A 20,914-nucleotide genomic window follows, 5' to 3' on the forward strand; every position below is an offset into this window, starting at 1 on the left:
GGGCTAGGGTTAAGGCTACAGTTAGGGTTGGGGCTAAAGTTAGGGTTAGGGTTTAGATTACATTTACAGTTGGGAATAGGGTTGGGATTAGGGTTAGGGGTGTGTCAGGGTTAGAGGTGTGGTTAGGGTTACTGTTGGGATTAGGGTTAAGGGTGTGTTTGGATTAGGGTTTCAGTTATAATTGGGGGGTTTCCACTGTTTAGGCACATCAGGGGCTCTCCAAACGCAACATGGCTTCCGATCTCAATTCCAGCCAATTCTGCGTTGAAAAAGTAAAACAGTGCTCCTTCCCTTCCGAGCTCTCCCGTGTGCCCAAACAGGGGTTTACCCCAACATATGGGGTATCAGTGTACTCAGGACAAATAGGACAACAACTTTTGGGGTCTAATTTCTCCTGTTACCCTTGGGAAAATACAAAACTGGGGGCTAAAAAATAATTTTTGTGGGAAAAAAAAAGATTTTTTATTTTCACGGCTCTGCGTTATAAACTGTAGTGAAACACTTGGGGGTTCAAAGTTCTCACAACACATCTAGATAAGTTCCATGGGGGTCTAGTTTCCAATATGGGGTCACTTGTGGGGGATTTCTACTGTTTAGGTACATTAGGGGTTCTGCAAACGCAATGTGACGCCTGCAGACCATTCCATCTAAGTCTGCATTCCAAATGGCACTCCTTCCCTTCCGAGCCCTCCCATGCGCCCAAACGGTGGTTCCCCCCAACATATGGGGTATCAGCGTACTCAGGACAAATTGGACAACAACTTTTGGGGTCAAATTTCTCCTCTTACCCTCGGGAAAATACAAAACTGGGGGCTAAAAAATAATTTTTGGGGGAAAGATTTTTTTTTTCAATTTTCACGGCTCTGCGTTACAAACTGTAGTGAAACACTTGGGGGTTCAAAGCTCTCACAACACATCTAGATGAGTTCCTTAGGGGGTCTAGTTTCCAAAATGGTGTCACTTGTGGGGGGTTTCTACTGTTTCGGTACATTAGGGGCTCTGCAAATGCAATGTGACACCTGCAGACCATTCCATCTAAGCCTGCATTCCAAATGGAGCTCCTTCCCTTCCGAGCCCTCCCATGCGCCCAAACAGTGGTTCCCCCCACATATGGGGTATCAGCGCACTCAGAACAAATTGGACAACAAATTTTGGGGTCCAATTTCTCCTGTTACCCTCGGGAAAATACAAAACTGGGGGCTAAAAAATAATTTTTGTGGGAAAATTTTTTTGTTTTATTTTTACGGCTCTCCATTATAAACTTCTGTGAAGCCCTTGGTGGGTCAAAGTGCTCACCACACATGTAGATAAGTTCCTTAGGGGGTCTACTTTCCAAAATGGTGTCACTTGTAGGGGGTTTCTACTGTTTAGGTACATTAGGGGCTCTGCAAACGCAATGTGACACCTGCAGACCATTCCATCTAAGTCTGCATTCAAATGGCACTCCTTCCCTTCCGAACCCTCCCATGCGCCCAAACAGTGGTTCCCCCCACATATGGTGTATCATCGCACTCAGGCCAAATTGGGCAACAAATTTTGGGGTCCACTTTCTCCTGTTACCCTCGGGAAAATACAAAACTGGGGGCTAAAAAAATTATTTTTGTGGGAAAAATGTTTTGTTTTATTTTTACGGCTCTGCATTACAAACTCCTGTGAAGCACTTGGTGGGTCAAAGTGCTCACCACACATCTAGATAAGTTCCTTAGGGGGTCTACTTTCCAAAATGGTGTCACTTGTGGGGGGTTTCAAAGTTTAGGCACATCAGTGGCTCTCCAAACGCAACATGGCGTCCCATCTCAATTCCTGTCAATTTTGCATTGAAAAGTCAAACGGCGCTCCTTCCCTTCCGAGCTCTCCCATCCGCCCAAACAGTGGTTTACCCCCACATATGGGGTATCAGCGTACTCAGGACAAATTGTATAACAACTTTTGGGGTCCAATTTCTTCTTTTACCCTTGGAAAAATAATAAATTGGGGGCGGAAAGTTAATTTTTGTGAAAAAATATGATTTTTTATTTTTACGGTTCTACATTATAAACTTCTGTGAAGCACTTGGTGGGTCAAAGTGCTCACCACACATCTAGATAAGTTCCTTAAGGGGTCTACTTTCCAAAATGGTGTCACTTGTGGGGGGTTTCAATGTTTAGGCACATCAGGGGCTCTCCAAACGAAACATGGCGTCCCATCTCAATTCCAGTCAATTTTGCATTGAAAAGTCAAATGGCGCTCCTTCGCTTCCGAGCTCTGCCATGCGCCCAAACAGTGGTTTACCCCCACATGTGGGGTACTGTCGTGCTCAGGACAAATTGTACAACAATGTTTGGGGTCTATTTTCTCCTGTTACCCTTGGTAAAATTAAACAAATTGGAGCTGAATTAAATTTTTTGTGAAAAAAAGTTAAATGTTCATTTTTATTTAAACATTCAAAAAATTCCTGTGAAGCACCAGAAGGGTTAATAAACTTCTTGAATGTGGTTTTGAGCACCTAGAGGGGTGTAGTTTTTAGAATGGTGTCACACTTGGGTATTTTCTATCATATAGACCCCTCAAAATGACTTCAAATGAGATGTGGTCCCTAAAATAAAATGGTGTTGTAGAAATGAGAAATTGCTGGTCAACTTTTAACCCTTATAACTCCCTAACAAAAAAAAATTTTGGTTCCAAAATTGTGCTGATGTAAAGTAGACATGTGGGAAATGTTACTTATTAAGTATTTTGTGTGACATATCTCTGTGATTTAATTGCATAAATATTCAAAGCTGGAAAATTGCGAAATTATCATAATTTTCGCCAAATTTCCGTTTTTTTCACAAATAAACGCAGGTACTATCAAAGAATTTTTACCATTGTCATGAAGTACAATATGTCACGAGAAAACAATGTCAGAATCACTGGGATCCGTTGAAGCGTTCCAGAGTTATAACCTAACAAAGGGACAGTGGTCAGAATTGTAAAAATTGGCCCGGTCATTAACGTGCAAACCACCCTTGGGGGTAAAGGGGTTAAACTTTTATATATTTTTTTTTTTTAACTTTTTTTCACTTTTTTTTTTTTTTACTTTTGCCATGCTTTAATAGCCTCCATGGGTGGCTAGAAGCAGGCACAGCACGATCGGCTCTGTTACATAGCAGCGATCTGCTGTTCGCTGCTATGTAGCAGAAAATCAGGTGTGCTGAGCGCCGACCACAGGGTGGCGCTCACAGCTACCGGTGATCAGTAACCATAGAGGTCTCAAGGACCTCTATCGTTACCATTCTGAAGCATCGCCGACCTCCGATCATGTGACGGGGTCGGCGATGACGTCATTTCCAGCCGCCCGGCCGGATGCGGTAGTTAAATGCCGCTGTCTGCGTTTGACAGCGGCATTTAACTAGTTAATAGGCGCGGGTAGATCGCGATTCTGCTTGCGCCTATTACGGGCACATGTCATCTGTTCAAAACAGCTGACATGTCCCAGCTTTGATGCGGGCTCACCGCCGGAGCCCGCATCAAAGCGGGGCTTCTGACCTCGGACGTACTATCCCGTCCGAGGTCAGAAAGGGGTTAAATGCAGTAGAAAAAAGTTGGATACAATTTCTGGGTGTGTTGGTCAAACAAAAAGAGGGGATGTTAGATACAACTCTCTTTGTAAAAGAAACAGATAAAAATAATTTACTTATATATCATAGACAACACCCCCGCAGTATGGTGAGATCCATACCATTGAGTCAGTTACTTAGAGTACGGCGAATAGTGCAAGACAGAGAAGAGGTTGATGTGGTGATGGATTCCCTAATTAATAAATTTCAGGATAGTGGATACCCTAACAGTTTATTGGAAACCACTAAAGAGATGGTGTTAAAGCAAGATAGGAGGGAATTGATCAATAGGCATACAAGGAGTAACAAAACAAAACCGTTAAATCGGATTCTGTTGGTAACAACATATGTTGAAGAAAGCAGGGAAGTGGCCAATATAATAACAAAAACATTGGGGCATGTTGGGAAAATGTCTCCCAGGGATAAAAGAATTTGAGATGACACCATTGTACTCATATAGAAAAAACAAGAACATTAGAGATTATTTGATTAAATCTGACATAGGACCAATGAAAAAAAGTACCCAAGTTACACTAACTGGTAAGATCAAAAAAGGATGTTTCCCGTGCTTAAATTGTGTAAATTGTGTACATATCTTTAAGAGATCTACGTTCCAGCACCCTGAAACAAAGAAAACTTATGAGATTAAACAATATTTGACATGTAAATCGGACTACGTCATATATTATTATTATTATTATTATTATTATTATTATTTATTATTATAGCGCCATTTATTCCATGGCGCTTTACATGTGAGGAGGGGTATACATAATAAAAACAGGTACAATAATCTTGAACAATACAAGTCACAACTGGTACAGGAGGAGAGAGGACCCTGCCCGCGAGGGCTCACAATCTACAAGGGATGGGTGAGGATACAGTAGGTGAGGATAGAGCTGATCATGCAGTGGTTTGGTCGATCGGTGGTTACTGCAGGTTGTAGGCTTGCCGGAAGAGGTAGGTCTTCAGGTTCTTTTTGAAGGTTTCGATGGTAGGTGAGAGTCTGATATGTTGTGGTAGAGAGTTCGAGAGTAGGGGTGATACGCGAGAGAAATCTTGTATACGATTGTGGGAAGAGAAGATAAGAGGGGAGTAGAGAAGGAGATCTTGTGAGGATCAGAGGTTGCGTGCAGGAAAGTATCGGGAGACGAGGTCACAGATGTATGGAGGAGACAGGTTGTGGATGGCTTTGTATGTCACGGTTAGGCTTTTGTACTGGGTAATGGGGAGCCAGTGAAGGGATTGACAGAGGGGAATAGCGGGGGGACAGGTGGATTAGTCGGGCAGCAGAGTTTAGAATAGATTGGAGGGGTGCGAGAGTGTTAGAGGGGAGGTCACAGAGCAGGAGGTTACAGTAGTCGAGGCGGGAGATGATGAGGGCATGGACTAGGGTTTTTGCAGATTCTTGGTTTAGGAATGTACGGATCCGTGAAATATTTTTTAGTTGAAGGCGGCAGGAAGTGGAAAGGGCTTGGATATGCGGTTTGAAGGAGAGATCAGTGTCAAGGATTACCCCAAGACAGCGAGCTTGTGGGACTGGGGAGAGTGGGCAGCCGTTTACTGTAATGGATAGGTTCGTTGGGGGGGTCGCGTGAGATGGGGGAAAGAAAATGAATTCTGTTTTGTCCATGTTAAGTTTTAGAAATCTAGCGGAGAAGAAGGATGAAATAGCGGATAGACATTGAGGGATTCTGGTTAGTAGGGTGGTGATATCTGGTCCAGAGATGTAGATTTGTGTGTCATCAGCATAGAGATGATACTGAAAACCAAGAGATTCTATGAGCTGTCCCAGGCCAAAAGTGTAAATGGAGAAGAGCAGGGGCCCTAGAACTGAACCTTGCGGGACTCCGACAGATAGGGGGCGAGGTGAGGAGGTGGTGTGTGAATGGGAGATGCTGAATGTTCGGTCAGTTAGGTATGACGAGATCCAGGATAGGGCCAAGTCTGTGATGCCAAGGGATGAGAGGGTCTGTAGTAATAGGGAATGGTCCACTGTGTCAAAGGCAGAGGACAGGTCCAGGAGGAGGAGGATAGAGTAGTGTCGCTTGCTCTTGGCGGTTAATAGGTCATTGGTGACCTTAGTTAGGGCAGTTTCAGTGGTATGACCGGAAGCCTGATTGTAAGCGGTTGAAAAGGAAGCAGGAAGATAGATGGGAGGACAGTTCAAGATGGACGTGTTGTTCCAGTAGTTTTGAGGCATTGGGGAGAAGTGATATAGGGCGATAGCTAGATACAGAGGATGGGTCAAGAGGGGCTTTTTGAGGATAGGTGTGATTGAGGCACGTTTAAAGCTTGAGGGGAAAACACCAGTTGTTAGTGATAGGTTGAAGAGTTGGGTTAGAGTTGGGATGAAGACTGTGGCGAGGTTTGGGATGAAGTGGGAAGGGATCAGGTCAAGTACACAGGTGGTGAGATGCGATCTTCTGTAATGGTGGAGAAGTTGGTTTTGGAGGTGGAGGTTGTCGACTAAAACTGTCTCTGATGTTCTCAATCTTCTGCTTGAAAAATGAGGCAAAGTCTTCAGCTGAGATGAGTGGGGAGGGAGGAGGTGCTGGGGGATGGAGGAGAGAGTTTCAGGTGTTGAATAACTGTTTAGGGTTGTGAGACAGGGAGGATATGAGAGATGAGAAGTAGGTTTGTTTAGCTGTGGCAAGTGTGGTCTTGAAAGTAGTGAGGGACTGTTTGAATGCGATAAAGTGCTCGTTGGAGTGGGATCTTTTCCATCTCTGCTCTGTTAATTTTGTGAGCTTTGGTATGTGTGAGAGGGGCAAGAGATTCCAAAGCTGCAGCTATTGTGGTGTTATATAGAGCGGCAGCGTCATCCACATTGTGTAGGGAACTTATGTCTGTGAGAGGGAGGAGGGATTCAGAGAGTGAATGTAGATCAAGGTGTTTAAGATTTCTGCGAGGGTGTGCAAGTTTGTGGGGTGGGGATTGTAGACAAGGAGTGGAGAGGGAAGAGAATGTGAGTAGATTGTGGTCAGAAAGAGGAAGAGGTGAGTTAGAGAGGTTAGATAGGGAGCAGAGGCAGGTGAAGATGAGGTCCCATGTGTGACCATCTTTGTGAGTGGCTGCAGAAGACCATTGAGTGAGGCCGAAGGAGGAAGTGAGAGATAGACGTTTAGTGGCAGCTGAGAGGGAAGTGTCAATGGGAATGTTGAAGTCGCCCATGATGATAGTAGGGATGTCCGCAGAAAGGAAATGAAGTAGCCAGGTAGTGAAGTGGTCAAAGAAGGTGGTGGCTGGCCCTGGGGGGTGGTAAATGACAGCCAGTTGAAGGTTGGTGGGGGCATACAGTAGATGCACACAGAGTGCACCTCAAAGGAAGGGAAGGTAACAGAGGGTGGCAGTGGGATTGGGGTGAAGGAGCAGGTACCTGACAGGAGAAAACCAACTCCTCCGCCATAATACGTATATATATTTTTGTAAAAAAAACTTTTTGTATCTCCTTTTTAAATTTTTTTTTCCCTAGTGTGAACATGAATGTAGTATAAGTTTTTTTTCCCTAAACAATATATATTCCTTTTTGAAATGAATGGATTACTGAGCAATAAAAAAATAAATACATAAAAGAAAAGTCTGAGAAATATTTTATTTAAGTGCAAGCAATTGGACAGGTGCAAGTGAATAACCAGGACGGTGGTGTTACTACCTTTAGTGGTTGCATTTGTGACATTTTGATCCGGAAGGGTTAATTGTAACATCTAAGTGCTATGTGACTCCCAGAGACAGCCTGAGTAAGGTGTCGTCCAGTGCGTCAGGGTGGGATTATACACCTACCAGGTCTTATGGTAACTAACATATTGCACTAAGAAGAGCTTGCTATAAATTAGAGACGACTCTAAAGTGTGTGCATACCGCGTTTGAGTTAAAAACAATGGGAGAGAAAGGATTATAAGCAAAATGCCACAACAAATATGGACACTCAGAGAGGACAAGCGCATGCGCTGTCTAAAAGTGTCACACAAACCAGTTTATTGGCTGGTAATCCATTCCAAAGACATACTGATAGGGAATTTAGATTGTGAGCCCCATCGGGGACAGTGATGATAATGTGTGCAAACTGTAAAGCGCTGCGGAATATGTTAGCGCTATATTAAAAAAAATAAAGAAGAAGAATAAAGAAGATTCCTTGTTGATGATGCGCCCAGACATGCGCAATAGGTTAGGCAGAACGGTGGATAATGAGGATTGCGTCCTCCATGATTAACATGTGCCTTCCAGGGTGAGTGTAAACATAACAAATAATATGGCGATTTGCTGTGCAGTATAAGATACAATCTGAGGAAGCAATAAGAAATGTAATATGTTTTATGTGAATATGTTGATATTAAGCACATTTGCACTTATGCACTTTAGGTTGATGTACTTTGATCCCAATATGTAATGATGCACTTTGAATAATATTGAATGCACTTTTGTAATGTATATTATAATCTATATACATAATTGTCTAAGGGTCACTTCCGTCTGTCTGTCCTTCTGTCACGGTTATTCGTTCGCTGATTGGTTTCGGCAGCTGCCTGTCATGGCTGCCGCGCCCAATCAGCGACAGCCACAGTCCGATTAGTCCCTCCCCTGCTCCCCTGCACTCACTGCCCGGTGCCCGCTCCGTAATCCCCTCCACTCACCGCTCACACAGGGTTAATGGCAGCGGTAACGGCCCGCGGTGTAACGCACTCCGTTACCGCTGCTATTAACCCTGTGTGTCCCCAACTATTTACTATTGATGCTGCCTATGCAGCATCAATAGTAAAAATAGGTCATGTTAAAAATAATAATAAAAAAACTGCTATACTCACCCTCCGCCGCCTTTGCTGCTCCTCGCCACACTCCCAGGACCGCTCAATTGCAAGCGGCAGCTTCCGCTCCCAGGGCTGGTGTGCGACAAGGACCTGCCGTGACGTCACGGTCATGTGACCGCGACGTCATCATAGGTCCTGCTCCCACCAGCCCTGGGACTGCAAGCTGCTGCTTGCAATGGAGCGATCCCAGGAGCGTGGTGAGGAGCGAGAAAGGCAGCGGATGGTGAGTATAGCAGGACTTCCAACGGGCCTTTGGAAGGTGAGTATATGTTTATTTTTTTTAAGTCTCTATACTACGTGGCTCTGTGCTGGGCAATATACTACGTCCCTGGGCAATATAATATGTGGCTCTGCTATATACTACGTGGCTGCGCAATATACTACGTGGCTGGGCAATATACTACGTGACTAAGCAATGTACTACGTGACTGGGCAATATACTACGTGACTGGGCAATATACTACGTGACTGGGCAATATACTACGTGGACATGCATATTCTAGAATACCCGATGCGTTAGAATCGGGCCACCATCTAGTTGGTTATAATTAAGGATGGTTAAGATACCTATAAATACACATTATGTAGATACACCCACTGCTTCAGAAAGGCTCATTTGTAGCTGAAACGTCACCCAGACATGTCGGTTGATTAAAATCCTGCACATTATCTCACTGAAACAATGGAGTGCTGCCTCTTCTTTTGAATATATATATATATATATATATATATATATATATATATATATTAGAAGGAGTGAAAGGCAACGCTAGCAGGCAGTATGGGAAAGTCGGGAACTTAGCCTTCTAGGTATAGAAAAATTGTCAATGTAACATAGAAAAAATGAAGACTGCACTCCTCTTGGAAATACAAGTATGATGGTTTTAATGGCCCTTAGGGACTTAAGCGACATTTTGGTTCCAAATGTGAGCCTTTCTCAATGGCCTTATGGGCCATTAACCCCTTTCCAATATCGGGCATAATAATACTCTGATGTCGGACTTCCCCCTTAGCGCTGGAGCCCGCACCTTTCCTGGAACACGTCAGCTGATATATACAGTTGACATGTGCCCACAACAGCCGCGGGTGGAATCGCGATCCAGCAGCAGCTGTAAACTAGTTAAATGCCGCTGTCAATCTCTGACAGCGGCATTTAACTTCCGGGAGCGTGCAGGAAATCCCACCCATCGGGGACCCTGTCAAGTGATTAAAAAAAATATTATAAAATAAAAGTTCAAATCACCCCACTTTGCCCCAATAAAAAAAAAAAACATTTAAAAAAAAAAAAATCAAATATGCACATATTTGTTATCGCCGCGTTCAGAATTGTCCGATCTATCAATATAAAAATAATTTAAAAAAACAGCAGAAAAAAAGGCAGCACCGCTACCTGCCCAGGTCTTTGACCAAATGCACTACAGGATGCAGCCAGCCCATATAGCAACATGTTGGCAACACAGGTGCAAAATACTAAATACATGTAGAAAAGCCGTGGAGACACCATCACGTGTTTCTCAATGCAAGCAATAAATAGCCAGGTCTTTCACCGGGAAGGAACAACCACGGGTAGGGCAGCATCCAAAAAGGAAAACCACCTATGCCAAAACATGGTATCCATCCACAGACAGCTGTTTCGGGGTAATTGCCCCTCATCAGTGTGGAGTAGGAACTGCTCCTTATTGCGTGCGTTGAGAAACACATGATGGTGTCTCCGTGGCTTTTCTACAAGCATTTGTATATTTCCCATAAGGGATGTGGGCAGTGTTCTGGATCGCTGCATTGAGAAACACGTGATGGTGTCTCCGCGGTGTTGGATGTTTTGATCTCCCCGAGGTCATTCATCCTTATGTTTATAGTTCTTTTACTAGGCACTGCTCCTAATAGTTTCCTACTCCACACTGATGAGGGGCAAATACCCCGAAACAGCTGTCTGTGGATGGATAGCATGTTTTGGCATAGGTGGTTTTCCTTTTTGAATGCTGCTCTTCCCGTGGTTGTTCCTTCCCGGTGAAAGACCTGGCTATTTCTTGCTTGTATTGAGAAACACGTGATGGTGTCTCCGCGGCTGTCGCTCACTGAGCCCCTATCCCAGTACATAGATTGGTTGTTACGCCCTATGTTGAAGGACATTCTGTCCTATTTGAAAGACACAAATTCTTTTCTCAAACGTATACGAGGTTTTGACTGGCAAGAGACTTTCTCTCTAGCATCTATTGATGTAGAGAGTTTGTACACCAGGATACCTCAGAGAATAGGAGTGGAAACAATTGAACTAATCTTAAACACCACTAATAAAAGTCGGGATTTCGTTGAATTTGTGTGTGAGGGGTTGAATTTTATCCTCACCCATAATGCGTTCACCTTTTTGGATGATTGGTACGTGCAAGAAGTTGGGACTGAGATGGGAACTCCGGTAGCATGCACCTTCGCTAATTTATTTTTAGGTGTGTTCGAGGAAAAATACATATATTCAAGCGAAAATGTCTTCTTACAGCATATTAAATTTTATCAAAGATATATTGATGACATAGTAGTGATCTGGGATGGCACGGAGAATATGTTTCAAGATTTTGTGACAGGTTTGAATCAGACCAATAATATGAATATGGTTTTTACCTCCGTGTTTGGAGGTCAGAAACTAGAATTCTTGGACGTTTTAGTAGAGGTGAAAGAAGGGAAGATCTGTACGTCGCTTTATCGAAAACCGGTAGCGGCTAACACTATGATGCATTACAATAGCTTTCACCCTATGCACACAAAAAGAGCCCTTCCATATAGTCAGTTTGTTAGGGTAAGTAGGATGAACAACACGGAAGAAGGTTTCCTGTGTCAATCAGAAGAGATGAAGGTTAGATTTAAACAGAGAGGGTACCCCAAAAATCTATTAACCATGACCTTGGACAGAGTGAATAATGAGAGGAGAAATAGAGAAGTAGATAAGAAGGTAGTTAATCGTAAGCAGCATGGGGAGAAACGATTCACTTTCTGTTTTAAATACAGTAATATGGATCAACAAATTAGATTGGCCATAAAGAAGAATTGGCATTTGTTAGGACGTGACAAAGAGTTGTCGGAGATAGTAGCGAGAGGCCCACTAATAGCCAACAAAAGAAGTGTGAGACTGAGAGATAAAATAGTGAGAAATCGCATTACTAACCAGGGCAGTAATTGGCTCAGCTCAGACACCCCTAAAGGCAACTTTAAATGCGGGCACTGTTCATACTGCCGACAACATATGACTGACCGCGTTTTACACATGGGAGCTGTAGAACACATGGTCAATGATTTCATCACTTGCAGATCTGACCATGTAGTATATGTATTATGCCCATGTAGATTATATTATATCGGGAAAACAATTCGACCACTATTTACACGTTTCCGCGAGCATTGTCGGTCAGTAGTGACAGGTAAAGGAGTCCCACACCTGATTTCACATGTGAGAGAGAAGCATAGTGGCAATGCACAATGTCTTACCTTTGCTGGAATAGAAAGGGTTACCCTGCCGGCCCAAGGAGGAGATTGGAATAACTTGCTCCTGAGACGTGAGGCCAGGTGGATCATGCGCAGTAATGCGCTTGGTCCTCTTGGCTTCAATGACCGCGTGGACATGTCCATTTTCTTATAGAGATAGACGCAATACGCTGGAGTCAGGTAGTTTGTGGGCTTGAATCTACGTCAATATTGTGGGTTATGATATTACTGGGATCACAGTTTATAGATCTATGTCAGAGCTTTAGAAGTAATCTCAGAAGTTTAATTCAGTGTTTTTAAATGTGCTTTTTATAATTTGTGTATTTCGTGATTTGTGGGAGGGTTTTGGTGGTGGGAGGTGTCATGGCCGGTACACTATTTCCGCTGTCTAACCTGAGCACAGATTGACCCGTAGAAGCGCAGGCACAGCGCGAAACGGCCGTCGTCCCCCTCTGCTCACACGAGCTTCAGCTCCCGCTCCCCCGGCCATGAATTTTATCTGGAGTTGGTGTTAATAAAAGAATACTTTTGGAAGACTGGTGAGTGCCTTCATTTTCTCTTTTAAGAAGTTGTGGTCAATAGACTGTTTTTTTGGAAGAGCACCCGAAGTCCCAAGTGATTATTATTTTTGGAGAGTGGCATCTAGCAACACTTGTTTTCACCTGAAATTGGTCCAGCAGAGACCCGAGTGGTAGGGGCAGTGCCGCTCATTTTTTCTTGTTGGAGTATTGCAACTTATGGTTAAATTGCAAAACATTTCATTGTGCCTAACCACACCCCTAACCCAAGCATGCCCCTAACCCTAATCCCAACCATATCCCTAACCCCAACACACCCCTAACCCTAATGCCAACCCTAACCACACCCCTAACTCCAACACACCCCTTACCCTAATCCCAACCATTACCCTAACCACACCCCTACCCTGACACACCCCTAACGCTAATCCCAACCCTAATCCCAACCGCAAATGTAATCCGAACCTTAACTTTAACCCCAACCCTAACTTTAGCCCCAACCCTAACCCTAACTGTAGCCCCAACCCTAACCCTAACTTTAGCCCCAACCCTAACTTTAGCCCCAACCCTAACCCTTACTTTAGCCCCAACCCTAACTCTAACTTTAGCCCCAACCCTAACCCTAACTTTAGCCCCAACCCTAACCCTAACTTTAGCCCCAACCCTAACTGCAGCCCCAACCCTAACCCTAACCATAGCCCCAACCCTACCTGTAGCCCCAACCCTAACTGGAGCTCTGACCCTAACTTTAGCCCCAACCCTAACCCTAACTTTAGCCCCAACCCTAACCCTAACTGTTGCCCTAACCCTAACCCTAATGGGAAAATGGAAGTAAATACATTTTTTTAATTTTATTATTTTTCCCTAACTAAGGGGGTGATGAAGGGGGGTTTGATTTACTTTTATAGCGGGTTTTTTAGCGGATTTTTATGATTGGCAGCTGTCACACACTAAAAGACGCTTTTTATTGCAAAAAAATAGTTTTTGCATCTCCACATTTTGAGAGCTATAATTTTTCCATATTTTGGTCCACAGAGTCATGTGAGGTCTTGTTTTTTGCAGGACAAGTTGATGTTTTTATTGTTACCATTTTTGGGAATGTGACTTTTTTGATCGCTTTTTATTCCAATTTTTGTGAAGCAGAATGAGCAAAAACCAGGAATTCGTGAATTTCTTTTGGGGGGGCGTTTATACCGTTCCACGTTTGATAAAGCAGTTTTATTCTTCGGGTCAGTAAGATTACAGCAATACCTCATTTATATCTTTTTTATGTTTTGGCGCTTTTATATGATAAAATCTATTTTATTTAAAAAAATAATTATTTTTGCATCGCTTTATTCTGAGGACTATAACTTTTTTTTTTTTTCACTGATGATGCTGTATGGTGGCTCGTTTTTTGTGGGACAAGAAGACGTTTTCAGCGGTACTATGTTTTTTTATATCCCTCTTTCTGATCGCGTGTTGTTCCACTTTTTGTTCGGTGGTATGATAATAAAGCTTTGGTTTTTGCCTCATTTTTTTTTTTACGGTGATCACTGAAGGGGTTAACTAGTGGGACAGTTTTATAGGTCGGGTCAGCGATCACACAGGAACTGAAGGAGGCTTGCCGGCGCCTGCTCTGAGCAGGCGCTTGAAAGCCACCTCCCTGCAAGACCCGGAAAGCCCCCCGCCGCCATTTTGGATCTGGGGCCTGCAGGGAGGAGGAGGTAGGAGCTTTGCTCCGAGGGTCTCAAGGAAGCACACAGGGAGCCCCCTCCCTGCGCGATGCTTCCCTGTGCCGCCGGAACGCTGCGAACATGTTTGATCGCAGTGTTCCGGGGGTTAATGTGCCAGGAGCGGTCCGTGATAGTCAGCTGACACCCGGCCCCAATCGGCCGTGCTACCCCGTGAGCGCTGCTGAACGGTGATGACATACTATCCCGTCAGTGGTCATACGGGCCCATACCACCTCGACGGGATAATACGTCAGATGTCAGAAAGGGGTTAAAAACTGTCAGCAAGTGATTAGAAGAATTGATGCTTTGATGCTGCTTTGAAAGTAAAGTGTGGTCTCACTGAATAGGGATGGGATTTAGATTTCTGGTTCGTTCGTTCAGTTTTCAATTTGTTAATTGATAAAAATTAAATTAACGCTTCTAATTTTTAAAGCTTCTTACTGTGCAGCATTTTTTCCATATTTGCACAAAACATTTCACAGCATAAATATTATTATTGGTATTATTATTGTTGTTGTTTATTATTATAGTGCCATTTATTCCATGGCACTGTACATGTGAGGAGGGAGGTACAAAATATAATATATAATGCATTTAGCACACATATGTATACGTATATAATGAAAACATTTATTTTTTGTCATTTTTTCAGAATTATGGGTTTTGCCTGACTGATGCTAAAACTAAAAACCAAACGCAACATCATGTTATTTCCACTTTTTATTTGCAGTCTGCTACATGTAGGCATAACCCGATTGTTAAAACACAGACATATTCCTATGCATGAGACATCACCGACCGCCATCCTTTAATTTCTCCCATGAATTGCTTACATTTTTTTTTTCTGGAGAACTATATATTGAATCCTCTACTTGCTGCTCCCATAGCAATAAAAATGTCACCTATGAAACATCAGCTCCTACATATAGACAGCAAAGCTGACACTTACATGGCCCCCTCCACATATTTGCATTTCACATCCGCCATTGGGAACATTGATCCATATAATTATATATATTAAGGCACTTTTTTGTATTTATCAGATAAGCTGCTCACTCATCAGATGACTGAAGTTATTAGGACTGGGATGGGTCATATATAATCTGGAAATAGAGGATCAGGAGAGAAGGTAACGGTTTGTGCCAATTCCTTGGCTTAGTGATGCCAAGAGTCGGATAAACAATATTATAAGATAAAAGAGGCAGCGGAATAATTCTCACTGAATTACTGGGGGTTGTTATTATTAACACTTTCCTCGCGAACAGAACAAGCTCTGAGGAAATCGCAAAGATGTTGGAATTCTTCAAGGATTCCCAGGAAGGATCGAAATTAAGTTTTTAGGAAAAACTGGTAACCTGACAACTCAGGACATCTTACTAAAGGGTTAGTCACACAACAACTTCTCAGACTTTATAGAATATGCTTACGTTTAGATTATATTGGATATTTTATTACCCAACACCTGTCTCCTGGTCATTCATTTGATTAAAATGACTTTAGGAGCCAAAACTGGGCAGCGGTTCTTACATAAAGAAAAAACCCCATTATATATGAGAATGAAGCCCATTCAGCCTTGAATTAATTTTATTGTCTAAAATCTGATAGCAACAGAAGTAATTTACGGTCAGTTGCAGAGGGAATGTGAGCTTATGGATATTAGATGCTGTGATGCGATATGGAACCAGGGAACTAGTCAGATTCCTGTATGTAGAGTCAGGATGGATTTTTTTTTCACTAATATCGAGCAGCAAAGGTTTTTCTGAATCAACATGTTAGTTAGTCCAAGACCGGGACAGGACCTGCCGCACTAAAAATGGGTAATTAAACTTTATCCTGCATGTATATTTGCACTTTATCTGTTGACAGGCATGTGGCAACATTACCGGCATTGAGCATGCAAGTTATATTTTGTAGTTGAATTGCCACAGCCTATCTACAGTTGGATATACTTGATGACAGTATATTAGTTGCACACTTTTGCATTGATACTTATGTTTGGTACACCCAGCAGTGTCCTGGTCCGTGATCTCTGGTTCATTTGATGTACTCACGGATTTGTCACACGATCTTACATATATGGTACATGTCCCTATTGTTTTGTGTATATTTTTCTCAATAAAATCTATTTAAGATTACTTTTTGGTAATTTTTTGGACTCATAGTTCTCCTTAGTTATATGTTAGTTTATAGGTTGAACTTGATGGAACCTTCAACTTAAAAAACTATGAAAGTATGAAAAACCATGCGTGGGGCAGAGCTATACTACCTGTTAGAGACTTCTAAATGAGGGCACATCTGAAGTGGTGTGTCACTCAGATTACAGAGGGGAGATTGCCTCTGTAACTGTCCCAAATCGAGGAAGTCATACCTGTCCATAAGGAGAGGAGGAGGAGACCACCCAGAGAGTGAGGGCGAGTAGCTTAGAGAGGGTGCTGTCTGACGTAAAAAGGCAAAGAGACACTATTTAATCCTAGGCGAAGGGAATCTGTGCCATTTCACCATGGAGGCCTCTTTGTACATGGACAGAGAGGAGTTTGCCAGCGAGAACGTGAAGTATGTGGATTGTGAGTAGTTTCACAGCAAGATCATGACGTACATGGATGGTGAGGAGTTTTCCATCGAGATCGTGAAGTACATGGATTGTGAGTTTGCCAGTGAGATGGTAAAGTACTTGGATGGTGAGGAGTGAGGAGTTCATTGGAACTGGGACTCTAACTATCCTTGTCCCAGGGGTACTCTTGGAGGTAGAGAAGCCTGAGCCTCTGACCTTACTATGCTCCAGTTAAACCATGATATTTCCCCTTCCCAACCCAAAGAGGCATGTGTCAGAAATGTAAGGTAAACAAAACATAAAGAAAGAACAGGAATAACGGAAAAACCTCTATCATACAAAAGCACTAACCAACAATAGGGAGGAGGATAGTGACAGGGAGTAATACATTACATGGGACCAGGAGATAAACACATGCATACTACAACAAACCACAGCACACTACTACAACAATTCTACTTCAACCACTTAGCTTTAGCACTCAGCAAAGGAAGACAAATCTTTCACCAGCAGGGACAAGAAGGTCTGGACAGTTTTTAAAGAAAGAGATAATGATGACCAGATCATAAGCAGCTGAAATGGAGCTGCATGTTTCTGACCATCATAGAAAGTGTAGTTATTGTCATGATACAGGTCAGGTTTTACTTTAGGCTATCTCTTTCCTGACCTTGTCAGGTGCAGGTTAACCTTTCCTGCCTCTCTTTAGTGTATGTTTGGCTATTTCCCTGCTCTGTTGCTGGCAGCTTATGTCAGTGATAGTTCATGTCTTCGGCTAGAGAAGTTGACCTAGCGTACCCTGAGTGTGTCCTTTGCTACCCGTCTGCCTGTGTTTGTATATGTCCCGTACCTGACCTCTGACTTGGTGCGTCCTGTGTGTCTGTTCCCCGCTTTTTATGAACTGGCTTGATTTCTGACCTGCCCTTCCATCTTGCGTTCCTGTTTTGGATTGTCCCATCTGTCTCTGATCTTTGACGTGTTTCTGGCTGTGTTTTTGTCTCATCCTCTTGGTACCGCGCTCCCGACTGGCTTCTGACCCCTGGCTTAGTTCAAACCTTGTTTCTGTCTTCTCCTCTGATACTGCGTTCTCGGCTGTTGCTGATTTGGCTTGACCGACCTCTCTACTGCCCCTAGCGGAGTTTTGCCCAACTCTTCAGATCTTCACTTCAGGTGAGCTCCTGTTACCTCCCTTCCACTCCCCCTGGTGGTTGTTCCCTTATTGCACGACATTTAACCTCTTCAGCACCAGAGGAAACTAAATCCATTTAATATGGGACACAAATCAAACCATCTCTAAAGAAAACCTGCGATTCATTACCTGTGACCGGCTTACTACAGGTCTTCTAGGGGGACGTGACACCATCATGACAGTATGTGGATGGGGAGAAGTTTGCCAGCAAGATCATGACTTACATGGATGGTGAGGAGGAGTTTGTCAGAAGAATGTGAAGTACATGGATGATGAGGAGTTTTCCAGCGTGATATTAACATATATGGATGGTGAGGAGTTTGGCAACAAGATTGTGACATGTGGATGATGAGGCGTTTTCCAGTGAAAACATGAGACCTACTGACAGTATTTGTGTGACGAAAGATATTGAGGGATAGAGTCTCACTGACAGCAGAGGAAGAAGCCCAAAGCAAAAGATCTAGAGGATCGGACAGTTGTGTGAGTTCAAGTTATGTTGGGGTGAAGTGACTAGAAGAGACCTGTTTGGGACAAATGTCTATAAAGTGACTGTAAATACGTTGTTGCTGTAAACTTTAATCCAAGTATCTCACCTGAGCAAAGATCTTTTTACTATTGTTAAAAGAGACTGTGTGATGTCCATGCTCTTGCAACGTCCCGAGAGGCAAATCCCCGGTCAGGACTGTCTTGTAAGTCATACTGAGGTTGCAGCCTACCACATGTGTTTTGGTTGGAGGACCATTCCCGCTGATGGCCTTTGAGCGGAGTACAGACTGCTCAATGACAGCTGGCAGTCTGTCTAATTCAAAGACATTAGGTGTATCATGGACTACAGCCGGTACTTAGATGATGGATTTGCAAGGCCGGTGTGAATATGTCTAAGTTCCCGTAAGTTAATATTGAAAAGCAAAAAAATGTTGTGATTTCTAAAGATGTAATTGTCCAACATATTCCCATTCTTCTCCTACAATTTGAATCCTCATTTCAAGAGTCATTGTCAAAACCTTGCAGAAACGCCTACTTTGGCACCATTATACATAAGTGCTGGCCTTCTGAGGTCCACTTTGTGAAAACTTGATAAAAAGATTTGTGGGTTTTTGTCAGAAATTGGGATATAATGTCATTGCTTTAGGACACGGGACGCAATCATGTTCCTACCTAAAGTCACGTGTGGAGGAGAAACATTTGCAAAGCTCAGACAATATAGCCCTTATTATGTTATTCAGGCAATTAGTCAACAACACAATTTATACAGATTCATGAGAGGTGAACATCCTATAACTACTACTCCAAGTGGATGAATTTTTACAATTGCTCATCAGTTTGGTAACGAAGGGACTTGCTTATCAAATTCTCATTGTAGTGCACTGAATTCTTTCCATTATCTTTGGGAGAGATCCAAAGTGGCTGCAGGGTTGGCGAGGGATTTTCAAATTTCCTGCAGCTTTGCTGATATCCCTCACTGAACTATAGACTATTATAGGACGTCTGGTGATAGATAGATAGATAGATATTAGATAGATAATCGATAGATAATAGATAGTAAAGAAAGGAAATTGGGAGGCACTCAATAGCAAATTCCATGCAAAAAAATAGTGAATTTATTGGTCCATGTGAACAGATTTTAATGTTCTTTGGCCTTTGTCTAACTTGCCACCTGTTCACATGGACCAATACATACTATTTTGCATGGAATTTGCAAATGAGTGCTGCTTGCTTTTTTTTACTTCTTTAGGTACCATAGGTTGGTGGGTTGCAACCTATGGGCTGGCACCTGTACATTGATAGATGGAAAGGTAGATGGATACTGTATAAGCATAAGAAATAGAGATGGATCTTTTGATTATTATTTCTGTGCTTTCTACGGTCAACAGCTCTTATTTTGCGCTAGATAGCACCAAAATCTAGGAAATATGACTCTCGGAGGTAGTAACAGGTGATGCACCAAGTGTATATATGGTGCACCAACCAATTCAGATTATAGAAAGACAGAAAATTACCTGCAACTAAGGGACTGCTTGTCGCGGCTGCATCTCCTCTCCTTTGCCCGGTGGTCTTGTGCTCAGGAACCATTTTAGTTGGTGAAGATCGTTCTTCTATAATATTGCTCGTCCTTTGAGCCTCTTGACGAAGGCCCGTCCTAAAATTCTCTCGAGACTTTTGAGCCCAGCCGATGGACACCACAATATTGAAAGCTAACAGAGTAAGAAGTAGATTCATGGTGTGTAACTTGTCCCCTTAAGTTCCTACAGTTAGATGTTGGTATCTGCTCCTCTGACCTGCAAAGTGACTGCGAGAAGTTTAACCCAAAGCCTTCTCCAAGAAGATATTCCCGGGAGGGCTTAACTCAAACACTAGGTGAACTTTTTTCTCCTTCCCCTTCACAGAATTTATTTTCTGTTCAAACAAACACTTCCATCACTTGTGATCCCCTTCTACCAGGGCTTGCAAACAGCTCCAGACCAACTTTCTATGCATTGAAAGCATTTGTTGAACAAACCTGTTGGTTTTTTTTCATTAAACTTGGGAGAGATTGGATGTTTTGGAGTGTTTGGAATATAAAATTAGCGTAGAGCATGTTGCAGCGAGGTCTGCGGCCTGGTCTCTATGAATAGGACCTCTGTTTGTTCACAAGCTATGCTCAGTATGGTTGGGAGGGGTCGGGATTACGCTCCGGTTCACACACAGCAGCCTTTCTCTGCTATTTCCTGTGTAGAGTTGCTATGTAGACAGAGTGTTTTCAAGATCCAGCATATGGAAACATAACACATCTCCAGTTTACCGATATGGCATCAAGGCTGAGAAATGTATGCCTTTGGGGGGGGGGGGGGTGCGATGAATTAAGGCATTTTCTTACATTTCTGTAAGCCTTAATTAAATATAATGATGAATTTATTTATGTATTTGTGGACATTTATACACTTTCCCTCCCAATAAATTGCATTTCTTTTCCACTTCACAAGGCTGTCAGCAATACGTGATCGCCTTAAGTGTTCACCTTATATAAGGCTTATAGAGATATAAGCACATTCATATGTACACAGATGTTGGTTGTTCCCAGTAGATACGGATAGACACTAGGCC

At 42.9% G+C, this 20,914-nt stretch overlaps 1 protein-coding gene across 1 annotated transcript in view; it reads right to left on the bottom strand.

The window, feature by feature from the left end:
- LOC138662541 (extracellular matrix protein 2-like) overlaps positions 1 to 20,150 on the bottom strand; it is a 129,013-nt gene extending 108,863 nt beyond the window's left edge. Inside the window, exon 1 of the mRNA XM_069748310.1 lies at positions 19,831 to 20,150. Within this exon, the coding sequence (XP_069604411.1) occupies positions 19,831 to 20,050 (220 nt within the window). The 5' untranslated portion in view covers positions 20,051 to 20,150. The remainder of the gene's footprint in view (positions 1 to 19,830) is intronic.
- Between the last annotated feature and the right edge of the window lie 764 nt (positions 20,151 to 20,914).

This window comes from Ranitomeya imitator, chromosome 2, assembly GCF_032444005.1.
Source record: "Ranitomeya imitator isolate aRanImi1 chromosome 2, aRanImi1.pri, whole genome shotgun sequence".
NCBI lineage: Eukaryota > Metazoa > Chordata > Amphibia > Anura > Dendrobatidae > Ranitomeya > Ranitomeya imitator.